Below are 20,501 nucleotides of genomic sequence, written 5' to 3' on the forward strand. Positions count from 1 at the left end.
AATGGAGATGTGCCGTCAGGAAGAACAATTATTGCTTTGATATGGATGCTCTATCTCTGGCAATGTTCAGTTTCTCCGAACAATACCCATTTATGATATTCCAGAGCACATGTTTAATAATGACTTTACTGTAAGCTTTTTCCATGTCTGGCTGTGATAAGGCTGTGATCCATGTAACTCAATAACTGGATGTTCTCAGTCAGAGCCTGACTGTGTCAAAACCCAGACGGAAGACTTAGGCAGAAAGCTGGAGGAAAACCTTCTCAAAACCTTCCCAAAGTCCCATAATCTTGCCATAGCCTTTTTGAAGTTGTTTGCTTGGGAATAACTGTAAATGTACCCCTGTGCAGTAAAACATTTTGTAAGCGTCTTCCTAGAATGCCCCTATGGCAGCCTAGCTATTCTGCGCAAGGTTAAACAGATTTTTATGATGGCATGGATACCTCGATAACTTGGCAATATTACAAATTTGAAGAAAAAAATTGTTTCCCCAACAGAAAAATATTTGCCTTAGTTAACATCATGTACTCATTGACTTATCTATGTACATTGTCTATTTAATATAATAATAATGAAGACATTTTATATTTACACATGTATGTGCCTTAAAGTAGCTGAACTGAGTTTCTTGATATTTAGCATTCCCTGAGGAATATCCCATTAATATTCATTATTGAGATATATGTACTTGTAATGAAGTGGTCCAATTGAATCAGTTGTGTACATGCATCTAAATTGACATTCAATAACTAGGCCTTCAGGTAGAGTTCTCTACACATACATGTATGCATGATTGAGGAGTCGGACATGTCTGAGAGAAAAATGGTGATATATTTTCTTGACCAGAAGGATGAAACATTTTTGACTGCCCAGGAAAACTGTGCTATGAGCATTCACTCCTTGTCAAGGAAACACTGAATGTTTACTGTTGCCTTGTTTCACATATTTTGTGTTTGCCTGTTTAAATGAACATCTCGTTTTGTCAACAAAGGTAGCCAGTGAAGGCTGAGGGTGCAATCTGGGGTCTTTGCCTCAAGCCTTGACTGTTTCTTTCTTGGCCAATCTGTCAGCCTACATATAACCTCAGTGTAGGACCAAATGTGTTCACTTACTTTCCTTCACACAACTTCAAATGGCCTGCAGAGTAGATGAGAGTGGTCTATGAAGGTCTATAAACATAATGTCGCCATAAATCAGTTTCATTCAGGAATCTTGTGGAAGGGAAATAACTTTGTATTTTTTTTACAAATAGACATCTAGCATTCTGAAAATACATGACAAAAAAAAAACTGTTTCACAGTTTTGTATGTTAATCTTTACTTAATTTCCATTCATGTGTCTTTCTGTTTCTGAATTGTTGATCCACTAACTGAGGTTCAGTTGTACTAACAAAGGACATTGGCACTTCTATTTTCTGAACCATGCACATGTAACTTCTCTCTCTGTCAATTATTAAAATGCCCATTTCATTTTAGTACATTAATGTCCTGCATATCTTTTCCTACATGTACCTGTACATGTATACAGGTAGGTTGTGATCTTTTTGTTGGAAGTTTCACCTGACAACCTGTATATATACACATGTACATGACAGAATCTGAGCTTCTTCAAAACATAATTTTTCTTTCACCGACTTTCAACCTGCATACAGGGACATTTGTCAAGTGGTTTTAAAACTTGAGAAAGGTTTAAGCACTAGAATTATGGTCTAAAGATAGGGAAAATACATGTATGTCGAATTTTCTTCTGATGTTTTACACCCAAAAGGCCCAAATTAATAGTACTTGCCCTTAATAATTGTTACCCCTCAGAGTAATGTGTCTGCTGTCTGATTGGTGGATTACAGTGGATAGTCTTGCACCGTCCAAGCTCTCAGAATTCATTAAATAAGCTTCATGTGAATGCAAGAAACTCATTAATAATACTGTAAATGTTACTCTTTGGGGCAGTAAAATAAGTATCATGTCAGGTAGAGGGTGAATCTGAATGGGGGACATTCTCTGCCTGAAACAAGGTGGGCTAAGCTGAGTGTACTCTTTTGTCCTTCTCTGTATAAATGTGTCGTTGTTCATCATAGCAGAGAATTACTGTAATTCCTCAACCTTTTTGCATATTTGCAAGATGTTTATTCAAGCATAGTTTGAAGGCATTATTCTGTGCAGATTGATAAAATTAGACTTTCTGCAAAGCGCTGAAATTGGCCTATCCAACCACTGTGGTTTTGTCTCCAATGTGTGATTACCGTGAAAGTTGCTCTTTCATATGCAAAAAGGTTGAGCAATTAGGGTATACCTTTTTCATACTTGTTTTGGTGGGAAATCTTGAGCGACATTGGTTGGGAAGACAAATAATTTACCATTCCAAGCATGTTAAACATTTTGATTCACCTTCTACCCCCGAATACTCCAGGGATCACAGTGTCAACATGTGACAAAAAATATTCTCTGATATTTTTGATCAAATGTGGAACTACACTGTATGCAAATTGAACTGTACAATTTTTCTTGTGTGACATTGAGTTGCACATATTGTGTTGTTTAAAGGAACATTTATCATACAGGTAATGTCACTGGCAACAGAATGTCACAATTGGAAATCTTGCTCTTGTAACTCCTGGTGTGAACACCTTAACTTTTGTAAGATACTACAGTATCTCTAGATGGTTAATTGGTGTCTTGTTGGAAATGCTAACTTTTCTATGAAATACAGAAAGTGCGGTGATCAAGTTTGAATAAATTTTATCTATCATGTGCTATATTATTGTTGGTATATATGATTCTTTGAATTACAATCTTGCTACATCTGTAAGATATTGCTATATTGGCCAGATATATTTTGTTTAAAATTGTGATTGATTTGATCACTCTTTCTGAGTACTGGTGTCAAAAGAACTATCCCTGTTTTTTTTTCTGCTGGAGGTAAATTCTTTTGGTGTAAGCCTAAGGTCTGTACATTTGTTGTTCTTGCAACTAAACTTTTTAAGAAATGGCTGATTGATATGTAGAAAAAAATACATGTATAAAATGGGTGACATGTTGGTTAGTGGTTGTGGTCCACAAAAATGTTGTCAGCACCACATGCTGTTTTACAGGTGCAGTTGTGTATTTGCAAGTTTTATACATGAGCTTCATTATTCATACTTTTGTTTTTTTCCAGTTCAGGGCAACAATCCGCCTCGACTGGTCAGTTTTGATGGTTTTGCACAAGCCAAAGAAAATGCGGCTAGAGGTGTGTATGAATGTGCCTAATATAAAGATGTATGCTGCAGTGTAAGGAAAATTTGAGCTCAGAAGTCAGAACAGACAGCTGTGTGTTCTAGAACAGACTGTGTCCAGTGTGTGGATATGCCTTGAGCTACAGGAGATGCCTGCTGTGTCATAGGTACCATCAGCTGGACTGCTTCCTTATCTGTTCCTGGCCAAGCTGCCTCTCTCCCAACAGCTGGAAGCTTCACTCACCCACGAGGACAACAGCTTTTGTTAGTCTGTTCACACAACTGAACACTTTAGTCTGTAAACTATATTAACTAATCTAAGGTGTACAAAGTCTTACGCTTTTCTCTGCTGGAAAAAAATAAGAAGAAAATACACTTTGTAGGCATGAATGATATTTTACAGTAAGTTGTAATTGGTGAACATATACCAGCTTGTCAACAGAACCACAAACATACAATTGCCAGCTTGACATCAGCCTCTTGAGGAGGCAAACCAACCTTGTAAAAACTTGTAAAGCCACGGAGATTATGTATTTGAAACAGTGTTGAAGTTCTTTGTTAGGTCAGATATACTTTATTATACCTTCAATGATTATGAAATCGCTTAAATACACACCATTGTAGCCTTTTTTGTGGTGGTCTAATTCACTGAAATGCGTTAGACACAAGGAAATAAATATAATCAGTTTGCATATGTATAAACTAATTTCATCTGACATTGAAAGCCATAAGTAATTCACTGTGGAGGTGTATATGAATACATTGAAGTCCCTCTGCCAGACTAATTTTGATAATTTTGGTGGGAGATGTCACAATGAAAAGAAGACCACAAGTCACATCAAAGGATAATTCCCTCGTCATTCAGGGCAAGTCAGACATTCTATCCCCATCAGCCCAGTGTGGTCACCTTTAATAGCTGAATGAGGCTGAAAAAGGTGATTCTTTCCATACACACACTAGTGTATAGGCCTACATGTGCAGCCTGTTTCTGTCACAGGAAGTGGATAAACAGAACTCTGTACAAGGATATAATTCAGTGTATGGTCGACAATTTGGATGTACAGTTTGAATTCTTGAAGAAGTGAAGGTGCTATATGTAAACACCACACATGTACCATGAGCATGCATGGTTTACAAGAGTATTATCAGCCATAAAGAAATTTTCTTGCGTACATGAATCCCAATATTCAAAACATTTCAAACATGAGTCTAAATTTGCAGCTATTTCTTCCCCCTCCATCTTTTCATGTCTGCATTTATTTTATCTGATTGCGTCATAGCACTGCAGTATAGCCCATAATGGCCCTCCGAATAAACCCCTTCAGTACAGGGCAGCATGAGCTACCAATCAAGCAATATTCCCGGCAAAACCATACAGTTGTGATTATTCCAAGGAGCGGGAAATATATAATATAATTGATCATTGTTGAATTCTTTAAGCTGTCAGTTAAAGACACCTCATTTACAATCTCATTTACAGTAATACATTGTTTCAAAATTGTTGCAATGTACTAGTGCATGTATGTGGGTGTATTTCTAGGTATGTATCTATTTCCACAACTGCTAACACCTGCCAACACCATGATCAGGTATGACAAATCACAAACATTTAAAACCAAGCTTGCAGTTTGGATGTTTCATTCCACAGATGCTTTCCTTTCACCTAAATATCTTTTTATGGCCTGGTTAGACATGTAAAATGTCTTGGATTCCAATCTCTGTCGACTTGACAAAATAGTCGTAGCTTCAGATTTACCTTGTACGTGATTGCTTGTTTGAGACTGTCTTGTCATTTGTCAAGACTCTTGTCCGATCGTTTGGACCTGTCCGTTATGCCTACATGGCCAGCCATCTGTTCCTAGAGATTGGACACGAACAGCATGGGTCCTACATCGGCACGCCACCGATCCGCCGTTCCGACTTATGAGCTCCTCCCTGATAGGGGAAGTTTCTGTTGATGATAATGTGAGGGTATTATGTGACTCTTCCAGGCACACTTATCAAAACAATAACGGCCACAGACGCAGATGGCCCCAATGAGATCACCTTTGAAGTGGACCACAACAGCCCTGAGACTCAGAACCTTGTGTATCTGGGGAATCCCAATGGGACCAGCACTTCAGGGCGTTTTGTGGATGTGTTCCTCAACGTGAACAACCTGGACAGGGACTCTGTGAGTATAGAGACATAGAGCCAAATATCCAGAAAATCTGATGGTGTGGTCAAATCCAGACAGCCTGTTTTTGGCTACTTGCTTTAGTTCATGTTGTTTGTTTGCCTGGTCTGTACTTTGTTGAGCCTAGCACTGCCCTATTCACGTACATCTGGAAATTTGCTCTTACCATTCCAATCATAATGTCTTCATAGTGTTCAGTTTTACACTGAATCTTGAAGTAGTCTGATTCTATAAAGTCTCAAATTCTGTATTGGCAAACTTTTGAAGTTACATGTAAAACTCAAAGCGAAATCTGCCATGTAATCAATTCAAACTTCTGGCAAGACAACGGGCCAAAACGGAACTTGATCTCACAGCAGGACACATTTTTAAATTATCCATACATGAACTTGTGAACTTCACAAAATGCTGTGTGGTTTTTCTTTTGGTTTGAATGCTGTTGGTTAAGGGAAGATGTCCAATTCTTGATGTTTGAAAGACAAAAGATGCATAAACAATTCAAAATAAGTTTAGGTAGGTTGTTATTGATACTGTTGTCATCAAAAGTGTATACATGAAGTGTTATATCAGGCTTTACAGCTGTATCCTAAAACCAGACTCATTATAAAGTATAAAAACAATTGAAGTTTAATCCAGCTTGTTTTTGTTAAACATTTAAATTTCACTCCGCATGAGTGAAGGCAGCTATGGGCAGTTTCTGGCTTCAAATGGCTGAGCCCGTAACTCTCTTTGAATGAGTTTTACAAGATGATCATGATGAACCTATGTACTAGTTATTCATTAATCTTTTTGTACACATTTTTTATTTGGGATAACCACATATCAGCCTGTGTAATGTGATATCTAACATCATAAAATATGAGGTTTTGAATTACAGGATATCACAAATGTTTTACAGATTTGATTAAAATTTTTAAAACTTTAAATGTTGGTGCTGAAGAAAACCTTGCTTGTTTTTCAGTTAAATTATGAGGATTGTAACAAACCAAATATGCATGTCTTTTCTGAACATTTATTTAAGTTTTTGGACAATCTAATTTTTGACTTAGGACCCTCCAGAGAGAAACTTGCGTTTTGCGATCCGTGATGGGGTTAACAATCCGGTAAGTATAATTTGTACTTTATTCACTGGTAAAATGTTATGTCCATCTATGGCTGGTAATATCACACAATGCTTGATTAACAGAAAAGTGGTTAGTAAAGTATCCATAGCTACAATAGGCCCTGTTCATCTTAGAAAGATGTTTTAGGATTTGTTTGATAAGTAGGATGATGTCCTAATGGATAAATTTATAATGTAAGTTTCTGCACTAAAATATGGTATGACTTTTATTTGTTTCTACAATGAACTTTTCCAGGTGAATTTTTGGGGCAAACAAAGTATGTATTGTGTGTGGCAGTACTTTGAGGATGCTTGGTGAGATGTTGTTAGGTTCACCTTGGTGGATTTAGATGGTAGTAGATCAGTTGTGCTCCGAAATTATGTTGGCAGAAGTGATTTATTGGAAATAACAGGAAATATATCATTCGTGCTGTACTTCACTAAGGAGAAAAGTTGACTTTTCAGAAGAAATGATATGAAGCATCACACATATTCATGTAACTGTTGAGCAGTTTTTTGTAGTGTCTTTTTCACTTTCAGGTGTATGCTTCTATGACTCTTTTCATTCAAGATGTTAACGATGAGGTGCCCCAGTTTAGGGGAACCCCTTACAGAGCCAGCATCAGTGAGGTGAGTTGACCAATCAGTAATCTATGTAGGTGTGTATACCTGCTGTCTAAGATTTAGAAGATATTTAAATATTATGATGGTATTGCTTTTGATGAATACATATGAAATCTGTGAAGAGCTGTCAAATTGTCTTTTTTCTTTACAACAGGATGCCCCGAACGGCACTTTGGTCTTTAATGGGACACAGACTGTGGATCCAGATACAGGAATAGGAGGAAGTGTTTCTTATTCTCTTGAGGTAAGTGATGGCTTTTTCTGTGTTTAATATTTCAGCTTTAATGTTCTTATAGGGACGGTTAATTTTGGAGTGTGAATCATTTGCTACATTCATAAGACCTGACTGAAATACGACATTCATGTTTTATATATTTTCATTGATGAACACAATCAGTATAACAGGAATTTGGAGTGGGCAGAGGCAGATTGGCTTATAATGTACTTGCCTTTCAGTTGCCACTGTGTGTGTGAATTCAAACCCGATCTGGACAGGGAATTTGTCAATTACTCAGCACACACTTGTCCTTTGTAATAATAAGTGATTAATGATGTTCGTGTGGTTGTTTCAATACATTTCATTGTTTGTGGAAGGGCACTTTCACTAATATCTTGTACGTGTTTACATCATACATGGGAAAGTTCGTCAGTGACGTGCCAAAGATTGGTGGCACACAGGTTTCAACCAACAGTAAAACTCATTGTTATAGTATCAGCAAACAGTCTTGGGTAAGGCATTAAATAACAATCAAATACATGTAAATAAATAAAGTAAATAGATATAACTGGAATGAGTTAATTTGATTGATGCATCTCTATGCTCTGCATTTTATTTTGCTGCTGTAGACCATTACTCAGGTAAGGAAGTGTTGTGACATGGTGCTAAGTTTGTATTCTCCTCCATAGCTGATTTCCCTTGTGTGCACTTCACCTTGCTCATTCAGTGTTGTCAGGAGTATTTTGTAAACATTTGCTGCTTGAGTAGACTTGTATCATTTAACTTGGGAGGAAAGATTTGTTAACATATTTACCTCAACCACAGCTTGTGACTTCATCTCTCTGATTTGAAAAGTTAACGTGTTTGTGTGACTGTTAAAGTGAAGGTTTACTTTTGTTGTGCTCAGTGGATTTTGATGTCTTCCTGCAACCTATCTCTGGGAAGTTTTGTCTGCACAAAACATGGCTGGTATTTTCAGTTGTTTGGAAAATTAAATGTTTTCATGATTAGCCTCTCCAATTTTTGCAGGTGCAAAACTTCATCTTCTGACTGAATTTTATTTAATCTGTGCATAGTTATATTAAGAGGTCTTAAGTTGTCCAAAGTGCTATAATTTGGTGGTTTGTTTGTTTTATTTGGTGACAGTGAGACGTGTGTCTTATTTAATAATACTTAAAAAAACATTGTAAAAGTTATGTTTTTAAGAATTTATAATTAAGGTAGATTTTTTGTATGCTGTGTATTTCGTTGAATCCTTATGATGACACGTGGACAGAATTTATAGTAACTTCGTGCAAGAGATCAAGAAATGATGTGTTCAGTAAAGGTCTCCTGTATTATTGTCCTACAGCTGACTGACGAGGCTTACAGATCAACCTTCAGAACTACACCTTATCAAGGTCATATCTACCTGAATGGCACTTTGGATTACGAGAAACACAACTTTTACCAGCTACAACTGACTGCCACGGTTTGTAAATCACTGGACAATTTCACTTTCTTATGTGCCTTAGCTCAAGGTGTGTTTAGCCTTATAACCCAGCCTTTCTGCGGTCGCTGTGAGTTCAAGTACAGCTCATGCTGGCTTCCTCTCCAGCCATACGTGGGAAGGTCTGCCAGCAGATGGTCATGGGTTTTCCCCGGGCGCTGCCCAGTTTCCACCTACCATAATGCTGGCCGACCTCATATAAGTGAAATATTCTTGAGTACGGCGTAAAACACCAATCAAATAAATAAAGAAATAACCTAGCCTTTCCCGGATAAATAATTTCATTAACCATTACCTCTCTGATCTACATCACCTTCTGAGACTTCAACATAGATAACATACATTTACTGCATAGTAATTAAGAAGTGACATGAAAATGGCCGCTGATTTCTACTTCATGGACACTTTTAAATCATTACATAGATATATTCAAGATATACAGGTATGTCATTCACAAATATATAACTTCCAAGACTGTAACAGAGCATCCGCATTGGGGAATGGTAGATCCAGGGTAAATCCTGGGTCGAGTCACACCTAAGATTGCTTAACGACTTGTACTGATAGGGTCAACCAGTCGTTGACTGGTTCAGGCAGTACGCCTTACTTGCATTCTGCAAGGCGTCTCATTGAGGCAGCACTAGATAAAAGAGCGGTGGAAATCGGTCATACAACAAGGAGGCACATTACATGCACTGTAAGGATTCCTTCGTTGTCGTATGACTGAAAAATTGTTAAGTATGACCTTAAACTACAAGCACTCACTCACTCACTCACTCCAAGACTGTAGCACAGTATATTAATGGATTTCATGTTGATGAAATGTTCTATGAAGTTGTCAGTATATATGTGATCTGTTGAACAGGATGGCGGAGGTCTTAACACTACCACTGATGTCATCATCACCATCGAAGATGTCCAGGATACCAAGCCTTCTTTCGTAAACACACCTTATACGACAGTCATCCTAGAGAACGCTACAATAGTAAGTCAGCTGCCCATTACGCCATGATGGTTGCAGTAGCTGATGATTCTAAATTTGATTAAAGTGTCGATGTGACTTTCTCTTGATTGTGTTAGCTGTACTTGATGTGATATTGGCAAAATGTTAGTGTCAAGATATTTGTTCTATTCCTTAAAGTTGCATAGTGGCAAGAGATCTAGCAAGATGATCCACTTCTTTTAATTGTATCAGTAATTAATACATGTAGCTTGTCAGTCAGTGCTCACTGTAGTACTGTTACCAGTAAAGTAAGTGGAGAAATAGTATGGTGCCTTGATGACAAAGATGATAATGATTACAAACTCGCAGATGGTACTGGATATCAGACACAAAGTCCACTAGTTCTTTTTATATCATGTAGTTTATTTCTTGAAAAAGTTTCAAATTATGGTGGTCTGTTTATTACACAAGATTTATTAAGTACATATTACATAATTAGATATCAACAAGTGAAACTTTTATCACCTAAAAATCATATGTTCGTATCACCTTTGAAGTGTTTAGACTTCAGTCAAGCCAGCTTTTGAACTGCTTTCTAAGCGTTTTATATCTGCTATGCATGTGTGTGTGTATAGATTCTTCTGTCATTCGTTCTGCTTCCTCATGGGTGTTGATCAGTATTTCAATCCATTTTTTGTTTTCAGGGCACATCTGTGATTTCTGTGTCTGCCTTAGATGGAGATCGTGGCAACCCTAACCCAGTAACATACCGTTTTGTGAATTGTAAGTGTTTCTTTCACTCAGTGTAGCTTTGGAAGCTTATTATTTGTTCAGATGAATATATGTGCAGTCTGTTACCAGTAACTCTAAAACTGCTTCAACCATAATTCACAAGTTTTTAGCTGGACAGTAGTTTATGGATATTTGAACTAACTGTACTAATTCAGATTATGAGCTTGGATTCATTTTGCACTCAGTTTAAACAAACAGTAGTGTTATGGTAACAGAAACCATGAAAAACTTGGTCCTTTGCTCCTCTCCAGCTCTATTTGTTGTTCAGGTCTTTGTCAATATGTGTTTGTCATATATTGTTTTATTCTTTGCATATAATGTTACCTTAAAAGACACTTGTAGTCAAGGTTGTGTTGTTAAAAAATAAAATGTAACATGCTTTCAAGAAATGTATCCACTGGTTTAAACACCTCATATCACACAGTATCAGACTGACTTGGACTGTTGTGTAAGTGTAGACAGTCTCACTGTTGCTGCTTCTTTTGTCAGATTCCAGAAGTGACTTCAATATTGATGCGAACACTGGAGAGATCAAAGTTAATAGCAAGCTTAACAGCAGTCTACCAGAGCTACGCAATCAGGGAAGTGTGTTTGATTTGATTGTAGAGGTAAGCCATCCTCCAGTTTCTCTCTTTCACATTTGGTGTTTTAAATGTTTTCTGTGTTCTTTAGCTTACCTGTACAAATTACTGCAGCAGCTATTGCCTGTGTCCAGTGAAATTTAAAGAAATGTTAAGGTAAATGTTGAGGATGGTGTCTCTAAAAATGCTGCATATATTGAGCTCAAACATTTAATAATACTAGGGGGTGTTGATACCACATACGTATTAATTTCTGTAAGTTATAAATTCCTGGTGTCTGAAAAGTATATGGTTTGTTTTATTGTGAAGAGTCCATTTCTAGGTAAATGTTAAATGTGGTACATATGTCAAAAAGTACTGCATGTATTGCGCTGAAGTTTTGTAGTCATGTATGTCCTACAGGGGAGAACACAAAACCAAATTTTTCATGTCTACTTTACATAATAAACCATAATTAGTAAAGTGTAATATGTCTCACAGTCTTTCACCATGTTGAATGCTGAAACAGCAATCAGATGTTCACATTTGTAGTTTTGCAAGGAAAGAAGGAAGAAGGAAAATATAAGCAGCGTTTTTTTGTATTGACATTAAATGCCCGCATTTTCCAGGCCAAAGAGACAGTTGCACCAGGTCAAATGCAGAAAGGGGAGACATCTGCTACGATGTTGGTGTTAATCACTGTACAGGATGTTAATGACCACGCTCCAGAGTTTGGAAGGCGGCATTACAATGCCACTGTTCCTGAAAATGCACAGAGAGGGATTCCCATTCAGTTAGATGGATTAGACTTTATTAAAGTCAAAGACCTGGATCAGGTGAGAAAATTTGCAAACAGCGTGTATTATTCTTGTATTGTTACACATTGTACTGACATGTACTTTTTTTTTTTGGAAAGGGTGTGTAGATGTGTGGTGGTTTTCTATTGGCACATGCTGGTTTTCTCCACCCATATGCATGCATATCTCATACAATTGAAAAATTCTTTCAGATGCGTTAAACATGTATTAAAGAAAGAAAGAAAGAAATTATTTTTTAAACAATGTTTTCTTGTAGAATGACTACAGTCGGTTTAAAGTGTCTGTGGAGCACATGGATGGACAGCCATTTGATGCGTTCATTGTGAGGCCGTCTCTGGTGTTTTCGGACGCCAACCTAATCATGCTGGTAGAAAACAATACTGAACTGGACTATGAAAGATTGAAAAACAGTCAGAGGGGAAATGTACTGGAATTCAAGGTTTGAGCCAATGTTAGAATTGAAAGACTATCACAAAGTAGAAAAAAAATTATACTATTGAAACAATAGAATATGTACAATTTCTTGAGGTCAGTTTACTTTCAGTTGCTTTTGGTAATGTATAAATGAAAATAGCACATAGGGCTTTGGGTTATTTAGACAAGATATCCTCACTAATGAGGAGCAGTTGTTTCTTTATGCACCTGTAGATTTTAGTGTCTAACATGACTGAATAATGTTGGTATTTGGAGAACTTTTCACTCAGTGGTGTCCCTTTTTCTTGGGTTCATGTCAAAATTCATTGTAAACTGATTTGATGACAATGTACTTTGATTTTTATAATGTATAAGGTGAAAGCCACAGAGACGTCAACACCGGAAAAAAGATCAGGGGAGGCTAACTTTACGGTGTATGTTACTGATGAGAACGATAATTTCCCCCAGTTTGATAAAGCATCCTATGTGGCATCTGTCAAGGAACATTCTGCAGCAGACACTACTGTCGTCGTGATCAATGTGAGTCAACTATCGAAGCTGGCATGGGAGAGGCAGATTTTTAGAAGGCTAATCTGAAATGTACAAATGTATGAAGTAGATTCACATGTCTGATATATCTCAGGTATATAATGAAGATCAGTGTCTCTGGCCATGTAAGTTGGTAGAGCCTCCGCTTCGGGAGTGGTAGATCCAGGGTTAATCCTGGGTCGGGTCATACCTAAGACCATAAATAACTAAAAGAGGAAGTTGTAACTTCCTCGCTGGGCGTTGAGCATGAAGGGGATAGTGCAATGACTGGTTTACCATAATGGCTCGTGAGGGGCAGCTTACTTGCCTTTGTTGAGGTGTCTCAGTGAAGCAGCACTAGATAAAAGAGTGGTGGAAATCCGCCCTGCAACAAGGAGGCACATTACATTACAGGCACATTACAGGATTCCTTTAGTGTCATATGACTGAAAAATCGTTAAGTAGGACATTAAACCCCAAGCGCTCACTCACTCACTCACTATGGCCGTGTACAGCCTAATTCTGCATTCTAAACTCATATCAAAGATCTAGTCTAAATGGAATTTATGTGCCATATGATAAGGTGTTTTTAGAATTAAAAGATGTTTAATGGGTATTGCTTTAACTGTTCATGTAGATCTTCACACAATGCTATCAGCTCATTGAAAGTGAATTGTCCTAAAATACTTGAGAGTAAACAGCACGGAATAACAACATAGTTTCACCTGTTTCTGGAAATAGGACTTACATTTACATGTATGAATGAAATTGTGAGAACCTGAATATTGAAATGGTATATATGTGGACGGTGATAGTTACACTCGTTTTCATCAGAGCAGTATAAACCAGAGACAAGAGTTCTTTAGTATATTCTTAAAGTATAGTCTCCAAAAAAATAGTTTGCATCCAGCTGGGTCAGGGTTGATTTGGAGAATATTGTGTGATTTTTCAGGCAACAGATGAAGATTCTGGTTTATATGGAGAAGTGACTTTCTCTTTACAAAGAGGTGGAGATGGCAAGTAAGTGTCACAGTAACTTTAAGAAACAAAAGTTTTGCTTCAATTTATGCTTCAATCAGGTGGAATTTTGCTTCAACACGGTTTTAAGTGTATTGAAAAGCATTTTACCTCGCTGTTAGCTACGGGCCCATGTGCAATTATACGCATTTAAATAGAGATGACCTTTCAAACAATATCAAGTGCATCATGCTGTTGATACGTTCACCTCCCTGAATAATGTTCTTTCATGCTATTTATTTCTACGAATGAAAGGAGTTGATTTTGTTTACTTGTAGGTTTTTGCTTTTATGATTTATATAAAGGTGTAATATTGGAATTTCCTAGTGATAAAAGTGCTGTTTCAAACAGTTTATAGATATGGCTTTAGTTTTTTTACATTTTTGATATTATACACTCAGACCCCGTGATGTGGGGTCAACTGCACTGCCCAAAGCTTGCTTTTAATTGGTCTAAAATTTGTGGCCTCTGCAGAGTGAAAGAGAACGGTAGAATAAAATATGCTGTTTTTACCACATTTTCTGCAATTTTGGGGGTATAAGACTTCAGGTTTAAAAGCCTTAAATGAACACAAATCTTTTTTGCTCATGATGCCAAAGCACAAGAGACAAATAGTTTGAGTATCTTTTACTTATGTGTCTTGTGAAGAAAAACATTATGCATGCAGGGATTCCATATTCATGTTATAAAATCAAAATTAACCAAATAAGCTTGTCAGATAGTTGAAGGAATCCTACAATTTTTGAAAATACAATAATGTAGAGAAATATTACCCAGACCAAAGATGAGATTATTCAAGTGAGATAACAGTATCTCACTAAATGTTAAGTTGTGTCATGTATGTGATTTTGGGCACAATATAATAACCTCTGATATTGCAATGGGTACACCCATGGTAATTTCATGTTGCTTGTGATTCAGACATGATTTTGTTTGTCGCTGAACAGATATACCTATAAAATTGTATTTATGCAATGTAAAATTTCATACTGAAGATTGTTATAATATGTAAAAATTTTAAAATTTACAAGCTCTACATGATTTGATTTATTTTTTTGATTTATTTAATTGGTGTTTTACGCCATACTCAAGAATATTTCACTTATATGACAGCAGCCACCATTAAGGGGACCCACAACCAGATTGCTGGCATACCTTCCCACAAACAGCCATATGAGCAGTTGAACCCATTGCGACTGCATTGGTGAGAGGCTCCTGAGTCATTACCCTCTGCTGGCACGCTAACCACCTCAGCCACAGAGGTGCCCTTGCATGCTTTGATAAGTGAAAGAAATTTTGCTGCAAGTTGAAGTTGGACATTTTTTTTTTCTCCATTTGTAATATTTTTCTGAAAGTATTACGTTTTCAGAAAAATATTTATGAAAAAAATCATCTCATATGCATGTATATTGACTTTACGATGAACTGCAGTGTAATGTTTTATCCACATACACATAGTTATATTACAAAGAGGATTAAATATAATAAAAAATAAATGACAAACCTCTTTATGTAAAGGCATAGAAATGCTGCAGGGAACAGAAATAGAATATTTGATGTGTATATGACCTAGGATCTGGAGTCAGACTCAGTATTAGCAACTTGCATTGGCAAACAGTTTTGCGTATTAATATTCGTCAAATTGTTTCTCAGATTTCGTATGAAACCAGATGGTACAGTGGTGGTTGAGAACGGAACGAATTTGGACAGAGAGAAGCTATCTTCTTATTACCTGACTGTGGAAGCCAAAGACAGGGGTGGAAACCGTAACACAAGTCAGCTGATCATTAACCTGGAAGATATAAATGACCAAGCTCCTGTCTTCTTGCGAAATCAGTACTCAAGCTTTGTTACGGAGAATGAGGCATTCCCCACCTTGTCTGTCTCGGTAAGGAAAGCTTCAGTACTTCATCTTTATTCTGCAGTCAACCCTAAAACGTTGCATCTGATGCCAAACTCTGTATAGACTAGTACGGTCAGCTATGCAGTGTGAAAATGACCTAATTTCTGCTGTGTTCGTTAGCATATTAAGACTTGGGTGCTCTCAGTTCTTATTAAAACAGCTTCAGAATCAGTATACAATCAAACTGGTAAAAATGATACAGTTAATCCATTCTAGTTGTCACTTTCATCATGAGGAAGTGTTTCAGTAAATCCATTCTAATTGTCACTTTGTACAACAGAAAACGTTTCAGTAAAGCTTTTCTGGTTGTAACTTCATACCAGAGAAGATGTTTCAGTAAACCCAGCCTGGTTGTCTCTTCATGCGAAAGGAAATGTTTCAGTAAATCCCTTCTGGTTGTCTGTTTATACAAGAGAAAACGTTTCATTATATTTAGTCTGGTTGTCACTTTATACAAGAGAAAATGTTTCAGTAAATCCACTCTGGTTGTCTGTTTATACAAGAGGAAATGTTTCAGTAAATCCAGCCTGGTTGTCACTTCATGCAAGAGAAAATGTTTTCCATAAATCCAGTGGGGTTGTCTGTTTATACAAGAGAAAATGTTTCAGTAAATCTAGTCTGGTTGTTTCTTCATACAAGAGAGAATGTTTTACTAAATTTTCACCATACTCGTTTCCACTTTATAATGGAGATTAAGAACCATTCAGGTTGTTATTTTTATATTCTAATTTTGAAAGGATGATGATGGAACTGCTCTCAGACTGAACAGGTTGTGATGTGACATTGGTCAGATAGTATTCATGTTTCTTATGCTGTACGCTAGCTATTACACAGGTAGTCCACACAGTGTACCTTTACCAGTGTCTGATTGATCTACATGTATTTATGTTGAATACATAGAGTGTTTACTGTGCTGTTGATCTGATTTCGTTAATGTTGTTGGCTTGTACTTCACTGCTGTTCACATTAACAGGCTTCTGATGGGGACATGCCAAGCACTCTGAACAGCGAGGTGCTGTATAATTTGTCATATGTGCCAGACGCAGTCAAAAAGAATATCACCATTACCACTGAGGATGGTCAAGGCAATATTAAGATTTCCCCAAACTTAGACTTTGAGGAGTTGCCCCAGGAGTTGCGTCAAACTATCATGTTAGAAGTTACCGCAACAGACAAAGGTTTACCACCGCTAAGCACCACAGTGAATGTAACCATAACAGTTGAGGTAAGCTCATGTTTCTCTGATTCATCAGTGAGTATTTGTCATAATTCTTAGCATTCTCAGACAGCAGGTGTTTGGAATCACCTTAAAGCCAGCTCCAATAGTGTGAGAATGGTAGAATCACATTTGGTCCTTGTAATTAATCTGTCCCAATGTGTTGTCAAAATGGGTGTGTTAAAGAATCTTATCCAAGTAATAATTATGTGGTAAAATTTTTTCTGGGAAAATAAAGTGTCCTTCCAAAGGACTGCGTCATTAGTCTCAAACTGCATGATGTATTACATACGTGTGCATGTAATTCAATTCAATGTCAAATCATAATCTGCTTATGAGTCTGGGGGGAAACCCCAACCATCCGCAGGTTACGGCCGAAGAGGAAGCCAGCATGAGCTGGACTTGAACTCACAGCGAGCGCATTGGTGAGAGACTCCTGGGTCATTACACTGCGCTAGCCAACTAAGCCACGGAGGCCCCCCAAGTGTATGATATAATGTCAAAGACTGTTTAGTATTTTGTTTTGATTCTTTCCATGCAGGATAAGAATGACAATCCTCCTGTATTACAACAGTCAAACTATCAAGCTAGTATATTTGAGGATGCACCTGGTGGTAAGTACATCTGCACTCTGCTAGCTGTACCTTAGGTCATTGCTCCAGTGGAGAATTACATATACCTGTACTGCAGCAGTAAAGGTGTTATTGCAGAAAAAAGGGTGCTGACATATGCCTACCCCAAAGAAACAAACAGGTATAAAATAATTTAATCAAGCAGTGTTTTGCTCACCCAAGCCTGCTATTATCCATTTTTCCCCATTTGTTTATTTGATTAGAGTTTCCTACTGCTTAAGAATATTTCACTTGTATCATGGTAGCCACTGGTGCACAAATGTTTTCAGATGCTGCTCTCATTTTCTTGTTGTAACAAATTCAAGTGATGTTTAGCCTGCAGTCAGACTTTCACAAGCTGTAGTACAGGCTTAATGACTAGGAAAAGTTCAGAAAAGCCATGAAAGCATTAAAAATGTTGGTAGTCACATCATACATTACACAACCTATGCAATCTACATGAAAATGTGCACTATGATGGCACAACCCTCCTTTTAGTATGGGGTGATCTTGAGTGCTGGCTGTGTTTTGTAGGTAAACCAGTAGTGAACATATCAGCAACTGATGCAGATGGGATGTCTCCCAACAATGAGATACAGTACAGCATAGCATCAGGTGGACAGGACAAGTTCCTTGTGAACCCTGGCACAGGAGAACTGGAGGTGGCTTACGGGGCTTCTTTTGATCGTGATATACAGAGCTTCTATAACCTGACGGTAGTGGCACGAGACAAAGGTTTCCCTCAGTTATCTAGCAATACCAGTGTTACGATCAGCATTCTGGATGTCAACAACAAGCCACCCGAGTTCAAAGATTCTGGAATTGCCTTTTCGGTGCAGGAGAATGCAACAGATGGAACAGTCGTTGGAAGTTACACAGCCATGGATAAGGACACGACTGCTAATCTTACCTATGACATAATGGTTAACAAAACCACAGGGATTGATGAAAGTGGGTCAGAAGTTAAAGATGCAGAGCTTGTAAAGGTAGGAGACTTGGGTGTCGTCTTTAAAAACAGGATTGTTAATTCACAATTACAGGATTGTAACATTCATTGACCTGGAACTCTCTCCTACGGCCTGTGCTGTCCTCAGAGTGTCAGAGCTGTATGTGAAGAAAACATGTGCTTGATCTTCAAGTAATTTTGAATTCATAGCACCTCATTAAGCAGGAGTAATTGAGCAAGACCATAATGTCGCATTTAACACAATTGTAACTAAAGCTTCCACTCAGGAAGCATCCAAAAATCACAAAAATTAAAGTTAAACCCCCAAACAAGTTGTCAGTCACCATTTTAATGGTGTGTATCACCTTGATTTCAATCCAAACACTCCACAAGTTTAGCTTTCTCTGGACAATGTCAAGTGCGGCCAGTTAAAATGGAAAATGGTACATTTGTAGTGTAGCGCTTTGTTCTTTGTTTTCCCAAACAACTAGGTGATATGAAGTTAGAATTAATGTAGGAATTAAAGAAACATGCTTTTTTGTTTACAGCTTTGACATATTGAGAACAGCCCCCCCCCTCCCCCCTCCCCCCCCAAAGCTCTCTGGTTTACTCTGTGCCCTCTAGTTCCTATGGTCTCTTTAGTTTACTCTAGATCCTCAAGTTCTCTATTGTCTCTCTGGTTTACTCTATTCCCTCTAGTTCCCTATGGTCTCTCTTAACCGGCCACAATAGCACAGTTGGAAAAGCATCCGCTTTGGGAGCAGTAGATCCAGGGTTAATCCTGGGTGGAGTCACACCTTTGACCTTAAAAGAGGAAGTCGTAACTTCCTCGCTTGGCGTTTAGCATGAAGGAGATAGTGCAATGACTGGTTGACCTGTAAAATGGCTCGGGCGGGGCGGCTTGCTTGCCTTCGGTAAGGCATCACATTGAAGCAGCACTAGATAAAAGAGTGATGGAAATCCGTCCTGCAACAAGGAGGCACATTACGAAATATAAGGATTCCTTCGTCGTCATATGACTGAAAAATTATTAAGTACAACGTTAAACCTCAAGCACTCACTCATTCACTCTCTGGTTTACTCTAGTCTCACTAATTCCCTATGGTGTCTCTGGTTTACTGCAGGCCCTCTGCTTCCCTATGGTCTCTCTGGTTTACTCTAGGCCCGGTAGTTCCCCTTGGTCTCTCTGGTTTATTTTTGGTCCTCAAGTTCCCTATGATCTCTCTGGTTTACTCTAGTCCCACTAATTCCCTATTGTCTCTCTGGTTTATTTTTGGTCCTCAAGTTCCCTATGATCTCTCTGGTTTACTCTAGTCCCACTAATTCCCTATGGTCTCTCTGGTTTAGTGTAGGCCCTCTAGTTCCCTATGATCTCTCTGATATACTCTACTCCCACTAATTCCCTATGGTCTCTCAGGTTTAGTGTAGGCCCTCTAGTTCCCTATGATCTCTCTGGTTTACTCTAGTCCCACTAATTCCCTATTGTCTCTCTGGTTTATTTTTGGTCCTCAAGTTCCCTATGATCTCTCTGGTTTACTATAGTCCCACTAATTCCCTATGGTCTCTCTGGTTTAGTGTAGAACCTCTAGTTCCCTATGATCTCTCTGATATACTCTAGTCCCACTAATTCCCTTTCGTCTCTCTGGTTTATTTTTAGTCCTCAAGTTCCCTATGATCTCTCTGGTTTACTCTAGTCCCACTAATTCCCTATGGTCTCTCTGGTTTAGTGTAGGCCCTCTAGTTCCCTATGATCTCTCTGGTTTACTCTAGTCCCACTAATTCCCTATCATCTTGGTTTAGTGTAGGCCCTCTAGTTCCCTATGATCTCTCTGGTTTACTCTAGTCCCACTAATTCCCTATTGTCTCTCTGGTTTAGTGTAGGCCCTCTAGTTCCCTATGATCTCTCTGGTTTACTCTAGTCCCACTAATTC

General features: G+C 37.9%; 1 protein-coding gene across 1 annotated transcript in view; it reads left to right on the top strand.

Moving 5' to 3' along the window:
- LOC135481670 (cadherin-23-like) overlaps positions 1 to 20,501 on the top strand; it is a 54,636-nt gene that overhangs the window by 10,435 nt on the left and 23,700 nt on the right. Inside the window, exons 4-20 of the mRNA XM_064761378.1 lie at positions 3,157 to 3,228; positions 5,206 to 5,387; positions 6,440 to 6,493; positions 7,033 to 7,122; positions 7,271 to 7,360; positions 8,685 to 8,804; positions 9,688 to 9,807; positions 10,470 to 10,548; positions 11,047 to 11,165; positions 11,747 to 11,953; positions 12,192 to 12,374; positions 12,725 to 12,889; positions 13,830 to 13,897; positions 15,548 to 15,782; positions 16,771 to 17,022; positions 17,555 to 17,627; positions 18,159 to 18,610. Of these exons, the coding sequence (XP_064617448.1) occupies positions 3,157 to 3,228; positions 5,206 to 5,387; positions 6,440 to 6,493; positions 7,033 to 7,122; positions 7,271 to 7,360; positions 8,685 to 8,804; positions 9,688 to 9,807; positions 10,470 to 10,548; positions 11,047 to 11,165; positions 11,747 to 11,953; positions 12,192 to 12,374; positions 12,725 to 12,889; positions 13,830 to 13,897; positions 15,548 to 15,782; positions 16,771 to 17,022; positions 17,555 to 17,627; positions 18,159 to 18,610 (2,561 nt within the window). The remainder of the gene's footprint in view (positions 1 to 3,156; positions 3,229 to 5,205; positions 5,388 to 6,439; positions 6,494 to 7,032; positions 7,123 to 7,270; positions 7,361 to 8,684; positions 8,805 to 9,687; positions 9,808 to 10,469; positions 10,549 to 11,046; positions 11,166 to 11,746; positions 11,954 to 12,191; positions 12,375 to 12,724; positions 12,890 to 13,829; positions 13,898 to 15,547; positions 15,783 to 16,770; positions 17,023 to 17,554; positions 17,628 to 18,158; positions 18,611 to 20,501) is intronic.

This window comes from Liolophura sinensis, chromosome 1 (assembly GCF_032854445.1).
Source record: "Liolophura sinensis isolate JHLJ2023 chromosome 1, CUHK_Ljap_v2, whole genome shotgun sequence".
NCBI classification, from domain to species: domain Eukaryota; kingdom Metazoa; phylum Mollusca; class Polyplacophora; order Chitonida; family Chitonidae; genus Liolophura; species Liolophura sinensis.